This window comes from Salminus brasiliensis, chromosome 1 (assembly GCF_030463535.1).
Source record: "Salminus brasiliensis chromosome 1, fSalBra1.hap2, whole genome shotgun sequence".
NCBI classification, from domain to species: domain Eukaryota; kingdom Metazoa; phylum Chordata; class Actinopteri; order Characiformes; family Bryconidae; genus Salminus; species Salminus brasiliensis.
Genome location: NC_132878.1, coordinates 8,936,524 through 8,963,399, shown reverse-complemented (window position 1 = coordinate 8,963,399; position 26,876 = coordinate 8,936,524). Strand labels below are relative to the sequence as shown.

Sequence of the window (26,876 nt, the reverse complement as noted above, 5' to 3'; positions counted from 1 at the left end):
AAAATATTTCAATCCAGGTCCTTTTGGAGCATTTCTATTGGTCCATTTATCATGACATTTTGACACAATGTGAAGAACAACTACTAGATTCATATGACATCAAAAAGTAAAAATCATAGTTTTTGCATCTGATTCTGATTTTGGGTACCACTACACTATACGGACAAAAGTATTGGGACACCTGCTCATTCATCGTTTCTTCCAAAATAATCAAGGGTATTAAAAGGAGCGTATCCTGATTAACTGTCTCTACTGTCCAGGGAAGAAGTATTTATACTAGATTTTGGAACATTAGAACATTTGATTGCATTCAGCGACAAGAGCTATAGCGAGGTCAGGATGTTGGATGATCACCACCCCACCTCATCCACTGCTCCCCAACTCATGCCAAAACTAGTGGATCACCCATCACCCCAGAGAACACAGTCAGTTCCACTGCTCCACAGCTCAATGCTGGTGGGCGTTATATCCCTCTAGCCCACACCTGGCATTAGGCAGCATGGTGTCAATGGGTTCATATGTATCTGCTCCAGAGAGTCCTATTCTATTGGCAGTACTTCTCTACAGGGACCCGACAAGCTGTGTGTGCGCATTTGCACATCTGTGTCAGCAGCAATGGATGCAGCTTAAAGTAGCTGAATGCACTGAGCCCTGTATATTTATTTTCTCACCTTCTCGAGACAAAGCTTCTAGGATGCTCCTGCAGGCTGTGGCCAGGTCAGAGATAGACTGCCACTCTTCCTCTGATGTGTCGGCGGTTTCTGAAAGCACTGAAAGACAGAGGCCAGCTCTCAATAACAGTAACATCCTGGTTTCACAATACACACAAATGAGAACGCACAGTGAGATGCTCTTCTAATCAATACCCAAATTATCCACCAGGGGGCGCATACACCATTTTGTGTCTCACAGCCATCTCAAAAAATTAGGCACAGTGCTAAGAGAGGGAAGCTGCCGACAGGCTGATGTGTTCGCTCCCCCCTAACAAAAGCCCTGAGCAATTATGGAAATGCTAACACACAAACTGCTGGTCATTACAGCGTTCACTGTTATTGCCATATTGGCCTTTGTCAGGCTGATATCACGGAAGGCTGCTGTGAGCCTTCTGACCAATCAAAATGCTTGTTACTGTGCGTTGTGAGCATCCTGACCAATCCCAGGTCCAGATGAGTGTTTCTGTGGGTGTGTAATGAATTAAAAGATTCACATTATCCATCAAAACTGGATTATTTTAATCAAAATAATGCAGGTTGAGTCAGATCACTGATTCTCTGGTGCATTAGTGATGGATTGCAAGCTACACTGCAATATGCAAATTAGCCTTCTAACCAATCAAAATGCTTTTTACGGTGTGTACCAGTTTACTGAGTCTCTGATGCATTGTAATACATTGCACTGGCAATATGCTGACAAGCCTCTAAACCAAGCAATTGCTTTTTACTGTGTGCAGTGGGCATCTTGAACAATCACGGGTCCAGATAAGAGTTATTAGGTGTGTTTTAAGGGGAATTTCCAACAAAAAATAATTATTCCTGGTCAGAATTATGCAGGCCAGTGCTAATGTACTGATTTTGCAATGCATTTTTGATACATTGCAATGGCAATAAGCTAATAAGCCTTCTAACCAATCAAAATGCTTTTTACTGTGTGCTGTGAGCATTCTGACCAATCCAGGGTCCAGATGAGTGTTTCTGTACATATTTAGTGAACCAAAGTTTACATTCAAATATTATTTCAGATAAAATATTGCAAGTCAAGATCATGTCACTGATTCATCAATGCTACATGCATATGTAAACCAATTACAGTGCTTTTTACTGAGTGATATGACCATCCTAACCAATATGTCCAGATGAGTGCTTTGGGTGGGTTTTGAGGAGCAGAGGTATTTATATATTCAAAAAGAAGTGGCCAAAATAATTCAGGCCAATTTACTCAGGCAATTGCAATATGCAAATAAGCCTTCTAACCAATCAGATCATCCTCTATTATTGTTTTGTATTATTTACATCCTCTAGATTATATTTGGTCTAAATTGTGGAGACCAATCACCATTTACTGAGTCTCTAATGCATTGCAATTGCAAATATGCAAATAAGCCTTCTAACCAATCAGAGCATCCTCTATTATTTTTTTAGTATTATTTACATCCTCTATCTTATTTTTGCTGTAAATTATGCAGGCCAATGCTAATGTGCTGATTTTCTAATGCACTGTGATGCACCGCAATGATAATATGCTAGCAAGCCTTTTTACCAATAAAAATGCTTTTTTCTGTGTGCTGGGAGCATCCTGACCAATCATAGACCCAGATGAGTGTTTTATACATTTACATATATGTCTTTGGTAAAAAAGAAAGTGCAGGCCAATGCCAATGTACTTATCTTCTAATGCGCTGTATAAATGATATGTGGATATTATAACGTCAGTATGCAAATTAGTCTTCTAACTAATCAAAATGCGAGTCCTGACCAATCAGTGGTGACCAATCACCGGATGAGTATTTCTGTAGGTATCCAATGAATCAAAGTTCTCATCTGATCCAGCAAAACTGGATTCAGTGATGTGGCCAATGCATCCACCCCACAAGACAAGGGCCAGGGACAGACCAGATGGCCCAGAGAGAGTCTCTTGATTTCGGGCAGGATAACACCCTCTGCTCCCCCCCTCCCGCCACTTTACCCCCACCTGGCCCTGACCCAACCCCCATCTGTCCTCCCTTCGTTTTGGCCGGTGGGAGTGGCGGGGGTGAAGAGAAGGAGGGGCAGGGGACAACTGCGGGTAAATGGAAAAAAAGGATGGAGATGAAAGAGGGGAAGACAAAGAGGGAGGGAAGGAGAGAGGGAGTGAGTGAGGGAGGGAGGGAGGGAGGGATAAAGAGAGGATAATGTGGAGGGTTTTTAGGCAGAGAACAGCTCCTGAAGGCACAAAGGGGGAGACAAAAAAAAGGAAAAAAAAGATTTGAGCTTAATTACAGCAGTGTTGGTTTCGGAGAGCTACCAGCATTGTTCCGGCCCGGCCACAGGCTGCCGTTCGGGCTTAAAAAGAGACACACTCCACAGAGAGAATGAGGCTCTATTTACAGCAATTAACAACGACTAGCACTATTCTCCCCAGCCACACTTCTGCATACGCCGCCCTCGGGCCTTTACAGTGCACCGCACACACTCCCACTCCCACCAATACTGCTGCTACGCTCCTGAGGAACTGAATCCCGGGCTTACAGGCCAAAGCTGGATATCATCAGGTTTTATAATGGCTCATTGGAGTGGGAGAAAAATGGGACAGTGTAGAAACGGCCTGTCTAAAGAGGATCATGCTTCGGCTGATGAAGTGCCGCCATTTAGATTCATCCGTCGGCTTCAGTTTAGCTTATTTTTGATATTTTTGCACTTCCCAATGTCACGGTGCGCTAATAAAGCTTTAAAACACTACAGGCAGAAATTGAATTGACAGTTTCCCCATTAACCCAAATGTAGTCACTCAGCCAAGACATGCGTGACATGTCCGAAGTCTGCTTCTTCAGTTATCTTCTTCACAGCCATCGTACAACAGTACAACGGAATTCAACCCATCAGTGGCAGTGAACACACCCCCAGAGCAGTGGGCAGCCACGGTAGTACCCAGGGAGCAGTTGGGGGTCAGATGTCTTTCTCAAGGGAACCTCAGCCATGAACACTGAGGGTGGATAAAGTGTTCCCACTGATACTCCCACTACCAGCCAGTCCAGGTGATTGAACCAGCATCCTTCCAATTCCTAGCCCACTTCTCTAAGCCTTACACCATGGCTGGCCATGGCTTACACTGGAGCTGCACGGCTAATGTAGCGAACAAGTCATGGAAGCTTCGAAAGGCTGTAAAATCAGACTATCATTTTATTAAGTGATGCACTTCGGACCAGTTTTATAGATAACACTGTATCACACAGTGTAATTTAAATCAGCTCTGATTGGCTGCATTGCATCTCATTCAAAAAGCAGTTCAGGCTGCAGTGTGAATAGGTGGGACTTAACTGCCATAGGCCAAATAGGAAGGAGACATATAAATGTAATGGTTTGTGTGACAAAATAAAAACAGTGAACTTAAATCTCTATACTCTTACTAGAGTACATATTTATAAGGGAAAAAATGAAAAACTGCCCTAAGCTCCAGTGAAAAACATAATATCTGCAGTTTTGGGGTCACCATACCAAAGCTGGATAACGACCTGTTTTATAATGGCCCTTTGGAGCGGGAGAAAAATGGGACAGTGTGAAAGCAGCCTCTGTCTACAGAGGATCATTCTTTGACTGATGAATCACTGACATTTAGACTCATCCATCAGCTGTTCTACTTATTTTTTACTTTTTCACACATTGCCATGTAACACGTGCTAATAAAGCTTTAAAACCTCCCAGCTTTGAGTGGCTCAATGGTCTAAAGCGCTGCCACTATGGCCTGGTGGTCACATGTTCGAATCCCAAGCCATGCTGCTTTGCCATTAGCAGCCAAAGTCCAAGAGAGCACAATGGGAGGTAGATTTTTTCATTGCTTTCTCCCCTAATCGCCCTAAAAGCAATGTTGGCATCACTCTAGAAGGCATCTGTTAGCTGGTGTGGTGGAGCCCGGGATCCAGTGCTTTCCTCCAAGCATGTCAGCTGCCTGGCAATGCTGCATTGGCGGCAGTCTGAAAGGAGGCGGCTTTTCATGATTTGAAGGAGACGTGTTAAGTCTTTGCCCTCCTAGCATCGGGAGCATTACTAGTGCTGGGGGGCTACAAACAGGTGGGTTCATTCGGAGTACCAAATTTAAGAGAAATGCAGCCAATTAGCCAAGAAATGTTGGGTCTGGACTTTGCTTTTTTGCGCTGGAGCTATAAGGCTAATGCAGCTAACAAGTAATGGAAGCTTGTCTACATTCGGAGTATTTTTTTAATTACTAGAACTAGAATTAGATTAGATTAGAGACAAATAAACCAATAAAACAGATACAACTGTATGTTAATTAAAAAAAAACATTATTAAGGTTATACGCCAATATACGCAGCAAATCTGACATTTAGCAAATTGGCTATGTATAAATATTTGGAAGTATATATGAGTATAAAAAATCATATATACAGAATGTCCTTTCTTAATAACCCATAGGCTTTTGGGGGCTAGGCTATTGCGTAAGGCTTTTCTGAACGTGTGTGTGTATGTGCAGGGGGGGGCCTGATGAGTCAGGCCACAGAAGCACTCACTTTTGGTGATGGAGTTATGAAGACTCAATGCTCTGGAGTTCCTCTCAGCTCTATCCATACATTCCAAGCGGAGGGGTACGTCACTTCCCGATGGCCTTTCTTCACCCCCCTCAACCACTCCAACCTACAGAGACACAGAGAGGAAGAGAGAATTAGCAATGAACATTCAATGCATCATACGCTGAAGATTTTAAACACTGACTACTCTGTTGAGTAACACTATTTGGGAGGGCGATGAGGGAGAGATAGGAGGGATTGGATGGTGGGAGAAAACAGGAAAGAGGGGGAGAGCAAACAAGAGAAAGAAAGAGAGAAAGAGAAAGAGGGGGCTCGAGGGTTACAGGGTGAGGAGTGAAAACAGTAGCCGGAGTGAGGGTGGGAGGGATTGAGCGAGATAGAGAGTGTGCGAGGACGAGGAGAAGAGAGTGGGAGGGCCTGTGAGTGTGTTCGAAAGGTTAGAACCACTTCACAAAGTTTGCAGTCTTGCCTGAATCACCTCCCAAATATAGACTATTTACACAAACCGAGCTACGCTATGGCCCGTGTGTGGGAGGACTAAACACTGCAGGTAGGTCTAAAATCAAGAAAAATGAGGCAAATAAAACTATGCATGGGTTTAAAGTAGATATTAAGGCTTACGATAATTACAAACTAATATTTTGGTGAAAATATCAATTCTGTAGACTGCAATCAAGTCTGCTTTGTTAATGAGAGGGGTCAATAGGTCAATTGAGAATGACCAGGCTGGTTGGAGCCGACAGAAAGGCTACTAAGATAACCGCTCAGCACATCCAACCTTGAGATTGGTGGGCTACAACAGCAGATGACCATGTCCGTCGGCTTCCAATTTTGTCAGCCAAGAACAGAAAGCTGAGGCTGCAGTGGGCACAGGCTCACCAGATTAGGACAGTGTTAGACTGGAGAAACCTAGCCTGGTCTGATGAGCCTCGATTACTGCTGAGGCACTACAGATGGCAGGGTCAGTATTTTGCACCAACAGCATGAATCCATGGACCCAACCTGCCTTGTATTAACAGCCCAGGCCGGTGGAGGAGGTGTAATGGTGTGGGGAATGGTTTCTTGGTGCACTTTGGACCTGCTAATACCCAGCAATCATAGTTTGGATGCCACAGCCTATTTGAGTGATGGTGATGATCATGTGCATCCTTCCATGGCCACAGTTTACCCATCTTTTAATGGCTTCTTCCAGCATGATGATGCACCACAACACCACAAGGCAGAATTCACCTCAGACTGATTTCATGAACATGAGCAATGAGTTTAGTGATTTTCAGTGGCCAGTTATCAGATCTGAGTCCAAGAGAACACCTTTGGGCTTTGGGATGTGGTAGAATGAGAGCTGTGCAGCATGAACGTACTCCTAAAAATCATGTCAACATGGACCAGGATCTCAAAGGGAAGGGTTTTAAGAAGAAAAGGGAACACCTACCTAGTACTAGTATAGTGTTCCCTTATAATGTCGTATATGGTTCTTTTAAGAACCCTATATAACTCTAACTCTATATAGAAACAAAAATGGGTTCTGCTTTTGTGACAAAATCAGAGAACCTGTTAATAGTGTCATACAGAACCCGATTAGCTAAGAGTATACTGCATGTTTGTGGACTCCCCTACTAATGAATGCATTCAGCTGCAAAGTTGCACCCATTGCTGACACAGATGTGCAAATACACACACACAGCTTGTCTAGTACCTGTACAGAAATATTCTCAGTAGAATAGGACTCTCTGGAGCAGATAAGCATGAACCTACTGGCACCATGCCTAATGCCAGGCATGGTCTAGAGGGGTATAAAGCCCCCCAGTATTAAGATCATGATGGATGGTGCTCCATCCAATACTTTTGGGATGAGTTAGGGAGTTGGGGATGAGGTGGGGTGGTAATCATCCAACATCCTCATTTCACAAATGCTTTTGTCACTGAAACATTTCAGAACCAATGAACGTGTCCCAATACTTTTGTCCATATAGTGTAAATATGTACATATTGATCCAGAAACAGTGAGTGCATGTATGTGTTGTATGTTCTGACCTGTCCCTCCTCTTCCAGAGGCACTTTAGGCTTGACTGCCAGTATAAGGTCAGGGGTCGCATCTCTCAGTTCTCCAGGGTTCTCGTAGATGTGCCTTTTCCCCTTCAGCCCGACGTTATCGTACACATGACTGGCATAAACACACACACACACATTCATGTATAAATTAGGTTGTTATTACACTTGGAGGCTGTTCATTCTAATCTAGACCTCACAGAGGACCTAAAACGATTACATGGTCTTTGGAGCTGTGGACGTTTCGAGCCCAGAAAGAGCATTACTGTATGATTAGGGTCAGACACGTCTCTCCTCTCCAGAAGCTAAAAATATTCCAAATGAGCTGCAAACCATGAAGTATAGTATTCAATAGCATCCGTCTATCTCTGTTAAAGCCTAAGGCTGGTTAAAAACAAATGTAATGTACGCACTTTCACTTCCCCCTAGATTTAATCGATCGGTCAAGACATGTTTGGTGTCTTTTGTGTTGTCCTGGAGCAACAAGCTAGCTAAAGCAGCTAGCTTACACTGCTCCAGTTAGCACTGTGTTGACTGCATGGTTCAATCACACCCTTGCCTCAAACAGTGTTGGGTTGTTCAGTAATCTCTAATAGACGTTTATGTGGTTTCTGACACACTGCTATCTGTAAAAAGCTGCTAAAAGCACCTGATTCATGATTTAAGGCTCCTGCTAGTGTTTTTAGCTATGCTGTGTGGCAAGCTGCCACTGTTGGGCCCTTGAGCAAGGCCCTTTATCCTCTCTGCTCTCTGGGCGCTGGAGTTGGCTGCCCACCGCTCTGGGTGTGTGTATACTCACTGCCCCTAGTTCACTAGTGTGTGTGTGTGTGTGTGTGTTCACTACCACAGATGGGTTAAATGCGGAGGACACATTTCGCTGTACAGTGTACAGTGACAAATACATGCACCTTTACCTTTACCTTTTTCTTAACTGGGCAATGTCCTCCGGTCATTTCTATGGACATCTGTATGTCATACAGTGTCAGAAACCACACAGACATCATAAAGGGTAGAGAATCGAAAAGCAGTTGGGTGACATTGCACTCTTTGCATCATTTACGTCCATAATTGTTCTTTGGCATCGTGCAGTTCTTCATGGTCCAAGACTTACGTTTTTACAAGGCCAGGATGTTTTAACGAGGGGCAACGCTAATCATGATGGTCATGATAGTCAAAGAGCTTGGTCATACTGATTGACTAGTCGGGATGGTCATGCTGGTAGACCAGCTAAACCCTGAAACTCAAATAAAACCTCTGTTAGTCCAAATCTAAGCTGGTCAACCACCTTAACCAGCAGGGCAGACTCAGAATGATGGTGCTATCTGTGAGTGCAACATCTTAAAAAGCAGACTCTAAACATCAACCACCTCTTGATCGACTATGTTAGATGTAAGGGCAAAACTGTGTAAATCAGATTTTGTGATGGTCTATGTTGGCTTAATATGCTGATGTACAACAGAGGATGATATCTACTCAAACCCTCATTACAATACAGGAAGAGCAGGGCTGAGCAGAGCAGTTGTGTAACCCTGGAGTGACACACACACACACAACTCCCATTGAAAACCTCAACCTGATGATTTAACAAGTACGCTTCCTTTGCTTTGGTGCTAAAGCGAGCTATGAGCGTTCGAAGTGAGGCTCCCGTCTGAAAGAGCGAGCTACATGATGGTATAATCTGCTGGATGGAAGGGTCTAACGCTTGCATCCTGTGTAGGAAGGAGGCTATTTCCTCATGCTTTGTGATGTTTCTGTATGCCTTCACTGCGGGTTGTTAGAGTCAGAGGAGGGAACTGCTGTATGAGTTCAGCAGAAGGAGCATGCACACCGTAACACTTTCTATATGTGGGAAAGGGGCTATTTTTATGCAGAGGTTTGGTTTTCTAAGACCTAGTTTAGTTGAAACACGCCGCCGCACTGCAAATGACTTTCAGCGGAAAGTCAGAGTTTATCCCTAGCCATGCTGGATGATTTCACATACTTCCTTTTTCTATTTTTATTAAAACCTTTTTATAGCCGCCATAAAAACGACTACTGCGATTTAGGCTGCTCTTTTCGTTTCCAGTCATATCTCTTTTATTCTGCATAATAATAAACAAAAGAATAACCAATGAAGAGTCGGTTTGAGGCCTCCACCTCAACTTTTGATGTTTGGCAAAAAAGGTTGTCCTGCTGGGACACAACTGAGCCATCAGAATGGGTGTTGCTAGGGATTTTCCCTTTTAATTTTTACACCCCCCATCCCATCCATGTACCCTAATGCTGACTGAAGTCCGATACTCGATGATGGAACTGGCAGAACTCGCCAAACTCACAGCACTGGTGGCGATAAATCATAGTCGGGGGAGACAGTCTTAGTCTCCGAACAAACCAGGTGGTGGTTAGTACCAATCCCAGTCAGAGGGAGTCTCCAAACATACTTACTTGTGAATTAAACCAATAGAGTTTCAGAAAAAAATCAGGTGGTGATTAGGACCATTCCCAGTCAAACCTGGTGGTCAATTGAACCAATCATTGTTTAAGTGGGTGGTCTCAGAACAAACCAGGTCATAATCTGGACCAATCATAGTCAGGATAGTCGTCCGATCCATGTACCATAATGCTGAATGAAGTCAGATTCCGTTCCGATCTTTGTGTTTGTACAAATAATACAACCCCACGACTTAGGTGTGCTGATGTGCTGTTAATAAACACCAGTAAAATCATTGCTTTTAACTTTCTGTTCCACCTTACTGCCTTCTGCTCTACATCTGGGACCTTATTTCGGTGAACAAAACAAAAAAGGGCTTTATTTGAACTGATAAGTGTGGGTACGTTACCAGTTAGCAACCAAAACAAGGCGTCTAACTCACACACTCTTTATTCCACCTTAAATAGTGCAGCAGTTACTGCGTACATTTCAACAGCAGGACAGAACTGCGGCATCATTTAAGGTAAAACAAAACGATGGAGTAAGAGGACAACTTCAGCCTTGTTTTGGCTGCTAGCTGGTAACTTCTAGCTGTTTTGTTCGCAAAAATAGCATCATAAACACACAAATGATTTGGGGTAATTTTTTGAAATCCTCACTGCGACAGGTGGCAGACAAAGGACGCCAGAAGACGCTCTGCTACAATTAAACCAAAGAAAGGAAGTGGATCAGGCTTTAAAAGTCCAATAAAATCCAATACAAACTGCCTGGTTTGGCCAGGGGACATTGCTAGTTTAACGTTTGTAGGACATATCAGCCATAAGTTCAGTTAATTAATTGACTTCTGAATAAATATGAATTAATTACATGATATTTGTTTGTCTTTCTCAAGTAAACGTAGCTGTGACCCAATCAAAATCCAACTCTGTGAATCTTCGACTTTGTTAGATTACATATGGAAAAGTATCATTATGCATTTTTGATCAACATCAAATCTCTAGTCAGTCCAGGAGAGCATCACAGCAGATGGACTAAAGTAGCAGTTTATGTGTGTGTGTACGTGTGTGTCTGTGCATACCCATCACAGATGTCCTGGAGGGGCGGGTGTCTCTCCAATGAGTAGCTGCGTGTCAGGGCTGAGGGGGTGACCTCCAGGCTCTGGGGCAGAGGACTGTCCTGCAGTGAGGTGGCGCGCAGCAGAGGCAGGCTGGGAGGGGACAAGAGGCAGGTGGAACCCCCCTGTCCCGCCTCCCCACTATCCTCTTCCTGGTCCGCAGCTTCCCTGCCGTCCGGCTGGGTCGCGCTGACTGACTCCTCTCCCTCCCCCTGCTCCCGCTCCTGCTCCTCAATCTCCTGCACCTCCTCTCGCACCTCATTCTCTTCCTCTTCCTGCTCTCGCTCGTCCAGCACCCAGGCCTCGCCCGACTGGCCTTCGCCAGACTTGCTTTCTGCATCCTGGATGGATTTCTGGTAGAGCTCAGAGAAGCTCCTGTAAATGGATATACACACAAGCCAAGAAAAGCTGTCAGAAGAAACCAGGTGGTGATTAGGACCAATCCCAGTCAGGAGGCAGAGTCTAAACATACTTACTTGTGAATTAAACCAACTGAGTCTCAGAAAAAATCAGGTGGTGATTAGGACCATTCCCAGTCAAACCTGGTGGTCAGTTGAACCAATCATTGTTAAAGGGGGTGGTCTCAGAACAAACCAGGTCATGATCTGCAGCAATCATAGTCAGGAGGAGGTCTCAGAATAAGGAAGGTGGTGATTAGGACCAACTGCAGTCAAGTGGCAGGTGTCAAAAGAAACCTGGTGGTGGATTGAACCAATCATAGTTAAGGGGAGGCCTCATGACTAGAACTAGATGATGATTCTGACCAATTATGCTCTAGGGGTGGTCTCAGAACAAACTAGGTCATGATCGGCACCAATCATAGTCTGGGGAGGTCTCAGAATAAGGCAGGTGGTCATTAGGAGAAATATTAGACAGAGGGAGGTTTCCAAACATAGCTGGTGGTCATTCGAAACAATCATAACAATCAAGTCTCCAAACAAACCAGGTGGTGATTAGTACCAATCCCAGTCTGAAGGTCTCAAAACAAACCTGGTGGTCAATCATAGTTGATTTGGGGGGGGGGGGGGGGTGTCTCAGAACAAACCAGGTCATGATATGCACCAATCATAGTCAGGGGAGGTCTCAGAATAAGACAGGTGGTGATTAGTACCAACCCCAGTCTGGATGTCTCAAAACAAACCTGGCGGTCAGTCGAAACAATCATAGTTGGTGGGGGGGGGTCTCTGAACGAACCAGGTTGTGCTTCTGACCAATTATGCCCAGGGGGTGGTGCATCAGAACAAAGTAGGTCATGATCTGCACCAATCATAGTCAGAGGGAGGTCTCAGATTGATGCTTGCACCATGACAACATCAAGACTGCATGGCCTGTGCTCTGACATATTAAGTTATGTCTAGCACATTAGCCATAGGATGCAATGGCATGTCCTCTCATTTGTCGTTCAGAAGTCTTATATAGTTCAGCCGCTTTCTCCAGTAACTGCTTATCTGGCAAGGCTTTTTACTAGATGCTGGAACATTGCTTTGAGCATTTGATTGCATTGCAATCAATTGCATTAAGCCACAAGATTAAAGAGGTCAGGTACTGATGTTGGATTCTTACTTCTGCCAATCCATCTTAGCCTAAAAGTAACGGATGGAGCTCCATCGAACTGCTCCACTGCGCCCAGTGCTGGGTGGCTTTGTACCCTTAAAACCAGAAACCAGGTATTGGCGACAGTGACCATGGGCTCACATGTGGCCTCCAGAGCAACCTGTTTGGTCTTTTGGCGATGCTTTCCTCTGGAGATTATATAAGCTGAACTGCTGTCAGCAATAGATGCAGGTTACAGTAACAGAAATCAGTCTGTCTCCAGTCCAGTGGTCTGGAGATAGCATAGTGTACAGGTCCTTGCAGCCTAAAAGGTTAATGTAATTCAGAAAGACTTGAAGATCAGATATTAAAAAAAGGTCCAAAAACAAGAGGTCTTGACACAAGGAACTACATTTGCAAGCCAAAACCGACACTGCATTGTTTGTAATGGAGAACAAGAGTGTTTACCTCCACTCAAACAGCAACGGATGTTTCTGTCTGTTTGCGCAATCAGTCCGGTTGGCAGATATTTCAAATTTTTTCCACCCTAATGAGGCATTACTTAGAAAGATAGTCGAGCTCTTGCTCGGGCTGCTGGCAGCGTGCGGCTATTTTTATCCCGACTGTCACCGTTTCGTCAGGTTTAGTAATTCACAAACGCTGCGCTAGGCTGCATTAGGCCCGTCCATCTGCCCAACAACGGCACAATTTTACTGCATCTTCTCTCTCTCTCTTTTCTGTGTGTTTGTGTGTGTGGGGGGGGGGTCGGGGTAACCTCCGTGCATTGTTAGGCATCATTAGTAGAATTGATTAGTGGTTGTCCAGCTGGTGGAATGGCCGGTTGAAACAACGTCATTAACAATACAATGCAAACTGACCCCTGCCTCCTCTGTCCTCCTCCTTCGAGTGTGCTTCTCTCCATCCATCTGCTCCCCACCTCTCCCTCCTTCCTCCTTCTCTCACTCTATCTCTCCATCCTTTCGATCGGCACCACCAGCCCCCACCCAGCCCCCCTCCACCTCCAACCTGCACATGTCTCACTCCTCCACGCTGTTCTGCATGTACAACAATAAACCATTCACTACAACTGAGCTTCTCAATGGACCGGTTGTGATTAGTTGGGATGGTTTCATTCATTCATTAATTCATTCACCTTCTTCTTTTCTGCTTCGACCTGTTCAAGGCCGCGCTGGGTCCGGAAACCTACCCAGGAATCAGCAGAAATTCCCCATGGATAGGACACCAGTCCATTACAGGGTCCCAGACACACTCATTTACTCAAACACTCACACCTTGGGACAAGTTAGCATAATCAATACATTCTGTTGCCTGTGCTTTTAGGAGGTGGGAGGACACTCACACTGCTAGACACAGGAAGAACACACCAAACGTCTCACAGACAGTGACCAGAGCGAGGACTGAACCCATAACCTCAGCCCCTAAGCAACCTGCAGATGTTTCTTGTTGGTGTTCAGAGGTGTTGGCCAACTAAGTACATAATTTAAAGCATTTCTGCTTGTAAAAACTCCAGATCCCATCAGAACAGATGCAGGTGAAAATAAATCCAGTAAAAAGGAACAAGAATTTCTCATGTTGAAGAAAGTAGGTGAGATCTTGTGAGCTAGTCTGAAGAACAGAGCTTGGTTTCTCCAGGTTTCTCCTGGACACCCCCCAGCGTGGATGTGTTCAATATATATATAATAGTCTTGATTCTGGAAGAAATTATGAATGAGCAGGTGTCCCAATACTTTTGTCCATACACATGTATATCACACTTTCAGTCTCTTTCTTTCTTTCTCTCGTCTGTCATCATACCCAAATCACTCTTCCACCACAAAATGAATATGCCTGCCACAACCCCCTCCACCTCCCTCATCCATCCAGCCGTCCATCTAGTCCCCAGTCTGATCCACTCCATCACTCACTTCACGTGCTACATCTTTCTCTCCCTCTCTCCCCCTCCATCTCCTTCTCCCCTCAACTCTTATCTCTGCATTTTTTTGTCGCCTCAGGGCCCCCCTACTAACATCAATCACGTCTCAGGCCCCCAAAATCCACTTTTCCACTCTCACTGAGACATAAATCACTCCATCCTCTCCACTGAGCTCACAGTCTTTCTATTCCACTCTCTCTCTCCTGCCTGTTCTCTCCTCTCCTTCACACCTTCTACAATTCTGTTGTTCTCAGGTTACCTCACTGGTCCCACTCCCACTCTGCCACGCGGTACTAAGGAGGCTTCTCTTACACACTGTATACAGTTTTATTGTGTTTTATTAGCCCACTTACAATGGTTGTCTCATTTTATCATCCCAAATGGTCATAATTAATGTTTGCATGACCATTTTCCAACCTCTCTTTAAGCCTTTTCCTTTTTCTCCCAATTTGGTACCCATTAATCCACCCATTCGTAGCTCCCCCTAGCTCTAGCAATGCTCCCAAGGCTAGGAGGGTAAGGGCTTAACATGTCTCCTCCGATACATGTGAAGCCATCCACCGCCTCTTTTCCAACTGCCACCGATGCGCCATTGCCAGCCACCACATCAGCTAAACCATGCCTGTGTCAGCCAACATTGCTTAGAAGAGCACAGCCAATTGTCTGACTGCGGCTGTTGATGGCAAAGCGGCATGACATGGGATTCAAACTCACGACCCCCCGGGCCATAGTGGTACCACATTAGACCGCTGAGCCACTGTGAGCCCTTTAATCCTTAGAATTAAACAGGGTTCTGTTACTGTACCTTCAAGATGGGTACATGAGCTCTGTTCTGATTGGCTGTCCTGTGTTTCACCTCATTCAAAAAACACTCAGACCTGAAACATTCCTGAGAAGTGCAGTATGAGTAGGCAGGGCTAAGCTGTGGTAGACTAAATAGGCGGAGATATGCAAATGAGCTGGTTCATCAAAGAGATGTGTGCTGTGTATTGGCTGATACCAGTTAGATCTGGCTTTTGCATTTTTACAGAGATGCTGTAAATCAATACCAAAGTCATATTCATTTTTAGGCTTCATATAATAACAATGTTTATATATACAGAAAAAACGCTTGCATGAGCATGCTAGTCCCATGTGAGGCGATAGGACCTCATAAAGAGAGACATCAAGACACCATGAAGGAGAAGGAAGAAAACACAGAGGGCCCTGTCTTACACCCTGCACAGGGCGCATCGCGATGCTAATTGCTATCTTACTCCCCACACCTTCTGCCTGCGTCGTTTAAATAGCAACGGTGCTTACGAAGTCTAGTCTAGAAATGAGGTGTTCAGGTATATTTATGGCGTGTTGCTGTCTTAGCAGTGGAAAACAGGTACTCCACTGTCTGAAAACTACCTAGGCAGACGTCAACAGTCAGACGTTCGTTGCTATCTTGGCAGCGAATTGTGAACACAGGCGCGTGCAGCCCAACACGCTTACACTCCCTGCTTTGCGCCACTGAAATAGCAATCCGCCAAAGTCAGGCCGCACCTGGCTCTTAAAGAGAATGGTGAGTGACCCACTGATTGGTTTATTACTGCACAATATGCTCAAAACACACCCATGATTAATTAAGAGACTTAGTACATGGTGTTATGATAGCAAAGACACACCGACACGCCCTAAATCAAGCTGAGCGGTGCACAGATAATGGCTAAAAGAACACAAAAATAGGGCCCTGAGGGTTAATTCCAAATGACACACTACTCCCTATGTAGGGTACTTTGCAGGTCACAAGTGACGGATTCTCCAACCTCAATATTATAGGCCTATATTTTCTAACGACTGGAAGTATGATGTTAGGTGAGGGCTCTCGTGGAGGGGTGAATACACCTTCAGCTCCATTAAGAGACACGCAGGGAACACGTCGTGCAGGAGTTTCAGAGTCAGTTTTAATGAGCAATGAGAGCACCTCGACTTCGCTCGTCACAACTGCCCAGACAACACCAGCTGGAGAACCCAGGCTACAACCCAGCACAGTTCACCATACGCACACACTCTCCCACGCTTTCCTCCAAACTCTCCATCATTCGCTCTGGCTCTCTCCATGCACATGCGCACTGTACCCCACCTTAAAGTGACCGTTACATATTGTAATACAACAGAATAGACATTTATTCGTATGCTGAAACTGAAATCTAGTGCTATCTGCGGGTAGACGCTGTAGTTCACTATATAGGGAGCACGGAGGTATTTGAGATTCAGACAGAGACACGCATGTGCTGTGATGTCAGCGTTTCCATTAGGCTCTGTTTTTCCTGTCCAGGTTTTCCTCCGAGGCCTCAGTTTTTAAAAATATCCAGATACGTGTGAGCAGGGTCTTAACGTCAGAAAAATGAATCAGACAGAGAAGCGGAGATATTTCATGGATTAAAATTGCTGAAAAAGCATTGTTAGAAAATCTTTTGGCAAGGAATCTTCATACATCGCTATGCTCTCGATTAATGCCATCGGATATGCGCCCGTACTGAACTGCAAAGAACAAGGGATTAAAGCAATGTGCCATGCGATACAGTGATTACACCACAGTCAGACAACAGCTGTCCTCTCTCTCTCTCTCTCTCTCTCTCTCTCTCTCACCTGCGTGGCTTGCCGTTCTCATCAGGCGGGATGACGGTGATGTGGATCTTAGGGGCAGTACGCAGCAGCCTGCTCCTCTCCTCCTGGCTGAGGTGAACCAGTGCCTGGCCGCAGAGCCGCACCACACGAGCCCCCAGCTGCAGACCGCCGCTTTCCGCGTAGCCAAACCGCTTCAGATCCGTCACGAAGCCCTCCTCGCTCATCAAGAAGCCTGGCTGACCCACGCTATCCCGCAGAGGGGTGACCTCTCGCGCCTCACAGCCCCTCGTCACCAGCTGCGACACAAGACGGAGGTTACAGTAGATGGGCAGAGATTCTATGGCTTACTAATGCTATGCTTTGTAGTAGATCAGGTCTTAGGAAAGACTGCACAGGACAGCTATTATTATTATTATTATTCATTTTAAAGCAACATTATGTAGTTTTTTTTTTAATAGGTGCTTTAAAATCCTGTTGATGCTCCTCTGACTTGTTATGAGGAGAACGATGCTTGTTTCCCCATTAATTCTCACCTCAAGCCTCTGCACCACCTCCTTAATATCCTCGGCCTGACTCTCCATCACTGTGATGGACACCGCGTCCCCCCTCTCGTAAAAGATGTCCAGGCACGGCCCTCCCTTAGCCCCTGCCTCGGTCACTGCCTTCCAGCCAATTACGTCCCGACAGGAGCAGTTGAAGACCACCCTTTTGGTGCATCGTTCGATCAGCACTACCGACTCAGCAGAAACGCCCAGCAGGCAGGGCAGCTTCGGCCCGCCGTTTTCCTGAGTGGCGCAGACGGCCCACACCAGGGCCCCTGCGCTGTGGAGCTCTGCCCCCTTGGCCCCCTTCAGCTTGTCCTTGCGCTTGCCGCCCAGCGACAGCAGGGGGAACTTGGTGGAGGAGTCAATAGGCGTGGTTGTGACGTAGTTCTCCGCCAGGTCCTTTAGGTACTCCTGCCGCGTGCGCGTGGCCATGGAGCGGAACTTCTCCGACTTCTCGGCTGCGTTCTCAGCGTTGATGGCCTTGGCCAGCAGGAAGTCACGGAAGGCCGGCGAGCGAGGGAAGCGGGCGCCCTTGGGGAACAGGGGGCCGAACAGAGGGATGTCCTTAGAGCGAGTTACAGCGACTCTAACAAAGAGAGAGAGGGCAGGGGACACAGGGATGCAAGCCATTAGATGTAGTGATATTAGAATATGCTCAGATAGTTGGGTTCTATATAAACGGGTCCAAAAAAGGTTCTACGACAACATATATGTCTATAAATAGGTTCTTACTGTTACTGGGTACTTAACGAGGATCCTGGTCTGGTAATTGTACCTCTTCTCAAGTTGATTTTGGAGAGGTACGACTACCTTTCATATACAGTAGGTTCTACATCATCTGGAAGAACCCTTTACTCATGTAAATTACAGATTAATTAGCAAACTTTTCGCTGGGCACAGCTTTAGTGGGATTTGATCTCAGGAACCTATGATGACAGAGCGAAACAGGTGGTCCACTGGACACCCAGTATGAGCCTCCCTTGGATCTACTATGGCTACCTTGACACAGCACATAAAAATGTGGCCCAGATTCAACCTCGTTATCTGTGTGGCAGTGTGGAAAAAAAAACCCTGAATCTGATGTTTTCGTCCTGTTTTCATCTGATGGTTTGGGCAACTTTCATATGTGTTATTAATATTTGATTAATATTTGATAGTCTTATTTGTAATAGTAATATTTGATAGTCTCGGCAACGCAACTCAGGCCGAACAACCAGCCTGAGGCGCTTACTTGCGCTCACTTTAAATCCCATCATCCCGATCAGGACTAAAACTCCAGCTGATCTTCAGCTGTTGTTGCTCTAAAGGTTCAGAAACAGCGAAACTTTAATACACGCTGAATAACTTTAATATGCTCTCACCTGAGAGCAGTTTTGTGTCGTTTACAGTTTCCAGTTTCTCCTTTATCTACAAATCTAGTTATCCACCTCATCCAAGCGTAGAAGCATTTGGTGAAATTTAGGGATTTGTTTTCAATCCATTTGATGTGCATTTTATTCATTTTATCTGCATATTACATCCTGTCATACTGTCGTATTCCCTTCTCCTACATTACACATGTCCTGACTGACGCTAAATTTGCCTAAAGGAAAGAACAGGCTTCATTTTCCAGCAGTTTACTGGTAAACTCGAATGAGGCCTACTGGGCACAAAAGGCTTTGGAGTTAATGTCATTTCCAAGGCAAATTGGTACAAGCAAACCGACGGCTCTGGGTCATTTGAGTTCCCCTAATTCACTTGTTTGTGCGTGTTGAGCTAATTAGTCAAAGACATACAAATACATTTCGGGAAATTCACACAACCCAGAGCAATCACACAGTTCTGCTGTGTTTATTCGGTCACCCTGGTGACAGCTTCTGTACTGCTTTGTGATTGGTCCAATCTTTCGAGACTTTCAAGATCTTTTTATTTTGCTTTTGACAAGTATTGCTATCGCTAGTTCCCACCTCGCACCCAATGATGCCTGGGAGAGTCGTCTCTGGTGGATCTGCTAGAGAGATCTGAACCTCCTTACCTGTAATAGGTGTTCTCCGTGCAGGGCTCGTGCACCTGGACGATGATGAAGACGTGCTGGAAGTGGGAGCGGATGGCTTTGGGTGTGAACGGCAGGGCGCCGGGCTCCTGGAAGACTATAGTCACAATGTCGTTTCCTATGTGCCTCTTTCTCAGTAGCTGCGACAGATACAGGGGCGAGGGAAGAAGGATACATGATTGCTAAACCATTAAACTGCAAGATTTAGGTATAACTTACAGATCGTCGCTGTCATGCAAAAACCTTGTAGTTCTAAAACGCCAACTTTACAGGAGAAGGAAAAAACTCCTTGACTTTCAATGGAAGTCAATGTAAAAAGATTTTATCCCAAGCCATTTTGGAGCATTTCTATTGGTCCATTCATCATGACATTTGGACACAATGTAAAGAAAAACCGGCAGATGTAAAAAACATTATATGGACAAAAGTATTGGGACACTTGCTCATTCATCAAATAAAGTGTATTAAAAAGAGCTTATCTTGCTGTTGTTACACTGGCTGTCTCTACTGTCCAGGAAAGAATTAATTAATTTTGGAACATTGCTGTGTGGATTTGATTGCATTCAGCTTTTTGTGAGGTCAGGATGTTGGATTACTACATTAGGTTTATTATTAATATTATTTGGCTTTTAAAATTTCTGAAAAGAAACTTAATATGTTAATAAGTTATGTAAAGAACAACCGGCAGATGTAAATAACATAACATGGACAAAAGTATTGGGACACTTGCTCATTCATCAAATCAAGGGTATTAAGAAGAGCTTATCCTGCTGTTGTTGCAGTGACTGTCTTTACTGTTCAGGGAAGAAAGAAGGTTTTAAAATTACATTTCTGAAAAGGAACTTAAATTGTTAATACTAAAGTAATAAAAAAGAATAAAAAACTTTATTTATTATTAATAATGGTTAAATAATGCATTCAAAGAGAATTAGTGTATGGTACATTGTGCTGTGTTTATATAGTATTAAACATAATACACCCTCCCGTTCCTTCTCTGAGCGTGGTCAGCACTAGTATACTAAATTTACAGTAAAAGAGGGTCCCTATGTAGTCAACTTCTTTTCACGCCTGCACTAAAATCAGTTTGTTTTCACCCTTGGTGTGATTCATTTGGGCAGGTGTGAACACAGTAATTCACATTTATACATAATATGAATCTGCTCGTGCTTCTTCACATTGTGTCCAAGTTTCATGACAAATGTGACCAATAGAAATGCTCCTATGGCCTACATTGACTTCCATTAACAGCTATTTTTTCTTCTCCTGTAAAGTTAAACATTTTGAAGATGCAATTCTTTTGGGCCAAATTTAGCCTGGTATTACCACCACTGATTCTCCTGCACCTCACCTCACTGTACCTTACTAAAACATAAAACATTACCCTGTGAAAGCACTTTAAAGGGATTTCAGGTCAGAAGGCCACTCCTGAAGAGCTTGAAGTGTCTGTTAAAAGAGCTCTTATCCCGACTATAAGCGTTTATCTCTCCCTTTTTTGGAGTGCAGCCAGAGACCACCGCAAATGATGCCGACGTCCTGTCAGCGCGGCCCAGGTCAATGTCTGTGCCTTCTTAAATGCTATCTGATGCCTGATACCATTAAATAATGCCAAACAGAAGATGGGCCTAACGCTCTTCTAATCTACTAATCTGTTCCATCGTACAGCCTGTTAGTACCTATTTTGATGATTATCATCTTGTCGCTGTTTAGCAGTGGGTGGCCTTCATCAGTTGTGTATCTGCTGTGTTGATTGTGTTAATGAATTGCTCCTGGTCGCTTATCTGCTGTGCCGTTTACCTGTTGCGTGTTGTTGGCTGTGTAGGGAAGCATGGTGGAGACGTGGAACATGATCTCGTAGTCCTGATAGCGCGTGTACAGGGAGTGTGTACCCGTGGAATCGGCTGTAGACACACAACGACACACACACACACGTGTTCTGTCATTTTTTTAAACAATTCAATATGAAATGTTCACACAGTGTAAACAGGAAAGCCGGCAATTTCAAATGGTATAAAATGTTAATATAATAGTAGTGTTACCAATAATCTAATATCCAAGTATATTATTAGGAATTTATTACATTTTTACATTGCTTTTATTGCATTTATGAGAATTTAGCTACATTTCTGGGCCATTATTTTAATACTAAGTGTTACAAAAATCATTTTTCAGATCATTAAAATTTAAATCTATTTCATTTAAAAATTAAAATCTACATAATTAAGTTACTTAGATGAGTAAATGACATAATTTAGAGTAGATTTAGTGACATGCTTCATTACAGAGAAAATCACATTTAAAAACTATTGGTTTTAAACTATTTAGGCTCCTAGAGGCTCCTATGTATTATTATTTCTTATTTTTTTATTAATTATCCAAAACCACTAGTGAACCCCAAAACATCATCTGATGTCATCTGAGTCAATTTCTTCCAGATCCAATATCATCAATATCTTTCGCTGGCCGCATTTGACGTTCTGCAGTCCTAAATGCTTACAGGCCAGGGTTCGAGTCAAGTCAAGTCAAGGTTTACTTGTCATGTCAGAACATTCATGCATTGAACAGCTGGTGGTGAGGCTTAGGTAACTGCTCTACAATAGGATAGCACTAATCGAGTTAGGAGAACTTTGACTTAACTAAGTTGAGTTAACTCAAAAGATGCTGTGTGATCAGTTACTGCATCATTTTACACTGGCCTGAACCCTTCTGTTCTTTATATTTACTTTCTGTCTATTTACTTCTGTCCCACTGTAGGGAACTCACTGAAATATCTCCACAAACATATTATATTACTTCAGCAGTAATATAAGTATGAGTGAGAAAGCTTTTGGAGATGAATTCACGGCTTCACAATTCAGAGTCCAGATAGCCTTTAGCTAAAACCACCTTCAGACCTTCAGATCTTCAGATCGTCAACCTATAGTTATAGTATGAAGGTCTGTGTGCTCTGAGAGAGACTGAGAGAGAGAGGTCTGAGAAACAGGGAGGAGATGAGAAGGTTAGGGGGGGTGTGAATACTCAAAACGGAAGCTTTATAGGGTGTAAGATTGAAAGGCTAAGGCGCTCCAGATGGGGCCTTCTTCACAAACTATAGCTGTAGCATTTAATAAATATCCAGACACTCCTATTAATTTGTGAATTTAGCTGCTTTAAGGTTCAAACCTTAAACTGCGAACACACAGCTTGTATCTCTTCATAGAAAAGCATCACCAGTAGAATGGGATACTCTAAAGAACAGCTGCACCAAGGTCTCTAGAGCCCAAGGTTACCATACCCATTGTCCAGTGTTGGCTAGAAGGGTATGGGGCATTGGAGCAGTGAATCAGGGCGCTCTGGAGTGATGGAGCTCTACCCAGTACCTCTGGGATGAGTTGGAGCAGCAGAACAGGGGTGTCTATAGTAGTGATTGTGTCCGTGTGTTCGCTCACTCTTGGTGTCGAGCTGCGCTCTGTATTTCTCCCAGCCTTTCAGTCGCACTCTCTCTCCGAGCAGGTCCAGGAACTCGTCGAAGGCCTCTCCGGCGCTCTCGTTATTGTACATGTCCTCCTCCGTGCTCTGCTCCGCCCGACAGTACATCACTCCAACTTTGCGCTGGAAATTCAGCTACACAAACACAAGAACACATCCAATACAGATTACAGGAGTGCCTACGGCCACAGCTCAGTCACAGCTAGTGATAGCTGTTCAAACAGCACAGATACAGCTCTAATTTCTGATCTCAGAAAATGAGGTTTTGTGGTTATATCTATATAAGACCTTATATCTAAATCAATGGCAAATATATAAAGTAAAAACATTAAAAAGTAAAATTTTAATATGTGTCTTTTACCAGAACTGGGGGAAGCTTTATTTATACATGTATTTAAAATGTAACACCAGTAACTGCCAACCAACCACAAGGTACCACAGCAACCACTTGGTAACACCATAGCAACTTGGGATACCATTACAACTGCATAGCAATCACAAAGCAATATTTAAGCAACCACCTAGGGCACCATAGCAACCATCTAGCAGAACAGATGTAGTGCTTGTGCAGAATTAAATATAATGCATTACTAATAATGCTCTGTTGACGTATCCAGACAACATGTTGGCCAGGTGGGTTCCAAGTGGGCCTGGACTCTGGACTCTGGTTTGTACATATGTTATTCCTGGGACCCAGTTGGGTTTCCCAAATTAATGTGTGTTTTCACAGGAAGTAAATTCTGTCATTTCCAACAATTTAATATGAAAAGTTCACACAGTGTAAACAGGGAAGCTGGCAATTTCAAATGGTGTAAAATGTTTACCACCTAAAAATGTAATAAAATGTGGCACCTATGTCTTACACAAAAGTGTAATCAATTCTATACATTTAATACCTTGCCTAATAATGTAATACATTGTGGTGACTGTTAATATAATAATAGTGTTACTAATAATTTAATATCCAATTATATTATTGGAAATGTACTTCAATTTTACATTGGTTTTATTGCATTTCTGAGAATTTAGCTACATTTCTGGGCCATTATTTCAATAGTAAGAGTTACAAAAACAATTTTTCAAATTATTTTAAAAGTTAAAATCTACATAATTCAGTTACTGAGATGAGTAAATGACATCATTCAGAGTAGTTTTAGTGACATGCTTCATTACAGAGAAAATCACATTTAAAAACATTGTATACTATTGGTCATAGAAACTAGAGGCTCCTATTTATTATTATTTCTTATTTTGATTTATTATCCAAAACCATCTTCTGATGTCATCTGAGCTTTAGATGTAATGTTGATGACAGTGCGTTTTTTGTTTTTTTTTGAGAACTATGGCCCTACATGTACCCATCCATCCCACATGTGTTTTAAAAAAACTGCTTCAGGCTGAAAACATATCTAATGTCATAATCTAATATCCTATCATATCTATTCCTAACCGTGCTTGTCTAACAGCTTTCTGTGCTGTGACTTTTAGAGGCATGAAACTCTTCAGCTGACTGATTAAATTCATCAGACATGGAAACAATTTCGAGTACATTTTTCAAACCACTCTGAACCACTGTGTTTACACTGAACTCAATTATGCCGAAAATGCGCAATTCCCCTTTAACAACTCGTGAATTACTGGGACAGTTTAACCATGCAGTTTGTTTGATGCTAGCTTCCATTATTTGTTAGCTTTGGCTAATTGACTCCTCTGATGTTTCTCCAAACGATCTCTTTAATAAGAGCAGCAGTGCAGGAGAATACGCTATGTAACTTCAGTCTCCATACTGCTCCATAACAAGATCATTGAGGCTATCTCAGTTATAGTCCATAATTACCATAACTTTCAGACCCTCAGAACATTAGCCTGGTCACTTAAGAGGGTTCTTATTAAGACACCCAAGTGTTAATGTTCCTTAAAGGTGAGTATGATTTAGCAGGTCTTGGGCCAGTTAATCCCACCATAATCTGGATCATTTGTATAGTTTTTTGTTGTATATATTTCTGACTCATTGTAATAAGGGAGATAAGTGTATCTATAAGTTATAGTATTTTTGTAAAGAGATGTTATAACGTATTTCATAACTAGTTCATAGTCAATTGTTGCCTCATTGTAATAAGGGAGATATGTGTATTTATCGTTTTTTTTTTTTTTTTTTTTTTTTGTATCTATAGTTGATGGTATCATTTATCTATCTATCTGTCTATCTCTCCATCCATCTGTCCGTCCATCTATTCCACTTACTATAAGTATAAATGTTCTGACAGATTTATGTTGCATATTTCATCCTGCAGTCTTTACACCAACTAATCAGACATAAGGTTTCCACGTAGCAGATATTTACAATATATATGTACAAATAAAACTAATACACCAATAAAAGCCAACCACGGCCATCACTTGGCAACACCATTGCAACTACCTAGGACACCATAGCAACCACATAGCAAAACAGATTCTGCAGTTGTGTTATGCATTAATAATAATGCTCTGTTAACATTAAAGGCCGGTAATGACGTGCGTATCCAGCCACCATGCTCATGGAACGTGGGCTAGGTGGGTTCCAAGTGGGCATGAGCTCTGAGCTCTGGGTTTGTACATATGTGTTGTTACTGGGATGCAGCTGGGCCTCCCAAATGGGCCCACCGTTACAGCCCACCTTAACCTCACATGAGTCCCATCTAGACCCCATTGCCTGCCCCATTCGTCACTGACCATGGCAGGCATCCATATGTGGGGCCAGCCTGGAACCCATGGACAAAACTGTAAGGTTTCTAATCATACAGACCCTACATGGAAATGTAAGCTGGGTACCCTTATTAAAAACAACAGGGCTTATTCACATGATCTGACCAGTCACCCCTACCCCAAATCACCCTCTGCAGTAAAGGGACCACCAGTGCCCCAAAAGTGCTCTGGGAGTGCTGAGCTCACCCCTTGCTCATCCAGCTTGAGCAGTGTGTCGCGGACTTTGGGCGAGGTGGAGGCCAGCCTCAGACAGTGCAAGTTCAGGTCGGGCAGGATGAACTCCAGCAGTCTCTTTGGAGAGAGCCCTCGAGGGGTCGTGTGTCTCGCCGCTGATGGCACCGACTCCTCCAGGATGGAGCCGCGGAGGGTCTTCAGCTACAGGCAAGAGAGGAAACAGACACAGTAAAAGTGAGGAGAGACAGATAGGTGTGGGTGATGTGATGAAGTGTTATTTATGAGGTTTTTACTCCCTCAGTATATCAGCCTGATCAGTTAAGCACAGCAGGAGCACTTACAGAGCTTTTTATTAAGGCGTCCACACGTATACATTACACCATCATCAAATATTGAACGCTACTTAAAGGTGACCACTGAGGTAGACACATTCAGCAGCTTTGCTTCTGAGCAGATCTCAGACCAGTACTCAGTCCTAGTCCTGCTGTTGCTGTTACTGTTTCTTCCAAAATCAAGGATATTAAAAAGAGTTTATCCTGCTTTCATTGGGAAGAAGGCTTTCTACTAGATGTTGGAGGAGCACTGCTGTGAGGATTTGATTGCATTTAGCAACGAGGGCATTAGTGAGGTCAGGATGTTAGATGATGATCACCACCCCACCTCATCCCTAACTCCCCAACTCAAGTCCCAAAAGTATTGGATGGAGCAGCATCCATCATTCCAGAGAACACAGTCAGTTCCACTGCTCTATAGCTCAATGTTGGGGGGCTTTATACCCCTCTAGCCCACACCTGGCATTAGACATGTTGATCTGCTCCAGATCAGAGTCCCATTCCACTGGCAGTACTGTGTGTGTGTGTGTGTGTGTGTGTATGTACATTTTCATATCGGTGTCATCAATGGTAGCTGAATACATTCATTAGAAGGGCTGTCCACAAACATTTGGACATATAGTGTATGACGAGTGTGTAGCGTACGAGTTATTACATATTCACATATTCATAACCATTTCATACAACAGCTTTCTGTGAGGGAG

At 43.7% G+C, this 26,876-nt stretch overlaps 1 protein-coding gene across 6 annotated transcripts in view; it reads right to left on the bottom strand.

The window, feature by feature from the left end:
- sipa1 (signal-induced proliferation-associated 1) overlaps positions 1–26,876 on the bottom strand; it is a 102,757-nt gene that overhangs the window by 15,583 nt on the left and 60,298 nt on the right. For all 6 annotated transcript variants that reach the window (XR_011977628.1, XR_011977631.1, XM_072658490.1 and 3 more), the window contains exons 4-13: positions 25,853–26,041; positions 22,879–23,053; positions 21,248–21,351; positions 19,436–19,593; positions 17,410–18,007; positions 16,898–17,172; positions 10,777–11,187; positions 7,274–7,403; positions 5,222–5,345; positions 672–770 (exon numbers count right to left, since the gene is read on the bottom strand). Coding sequence is in view for 4 of the 6 variants with exons in the window: in XM_072658490.1 (XP_072514591.1) it covers positions 672–770; positions 5,222–5,345; positions 7,274–7,403; positions 10,777–11,187; positions 16,898–17,172; positions 17,410–18,007; positions 19,436–19,593; positions 21,248–21,351; positions 22,879–23,053; positions 25,853–26,041 (2,263 nt within the window). In the remaining 2 variants the exon portion in view is untranslated. The remainder of the gene's footprint in view (positions 1–671; positions 771–5,221; positions 5,346–7,273; positions 7,404–10,776; positions 11,188–16,897; positions 17,173–17,409; positions 18,008–19,435; positions 19,594–21,247; positions 21,352–22,878; positions 23,054–25,852; positions 26,042–26,876) is intronic.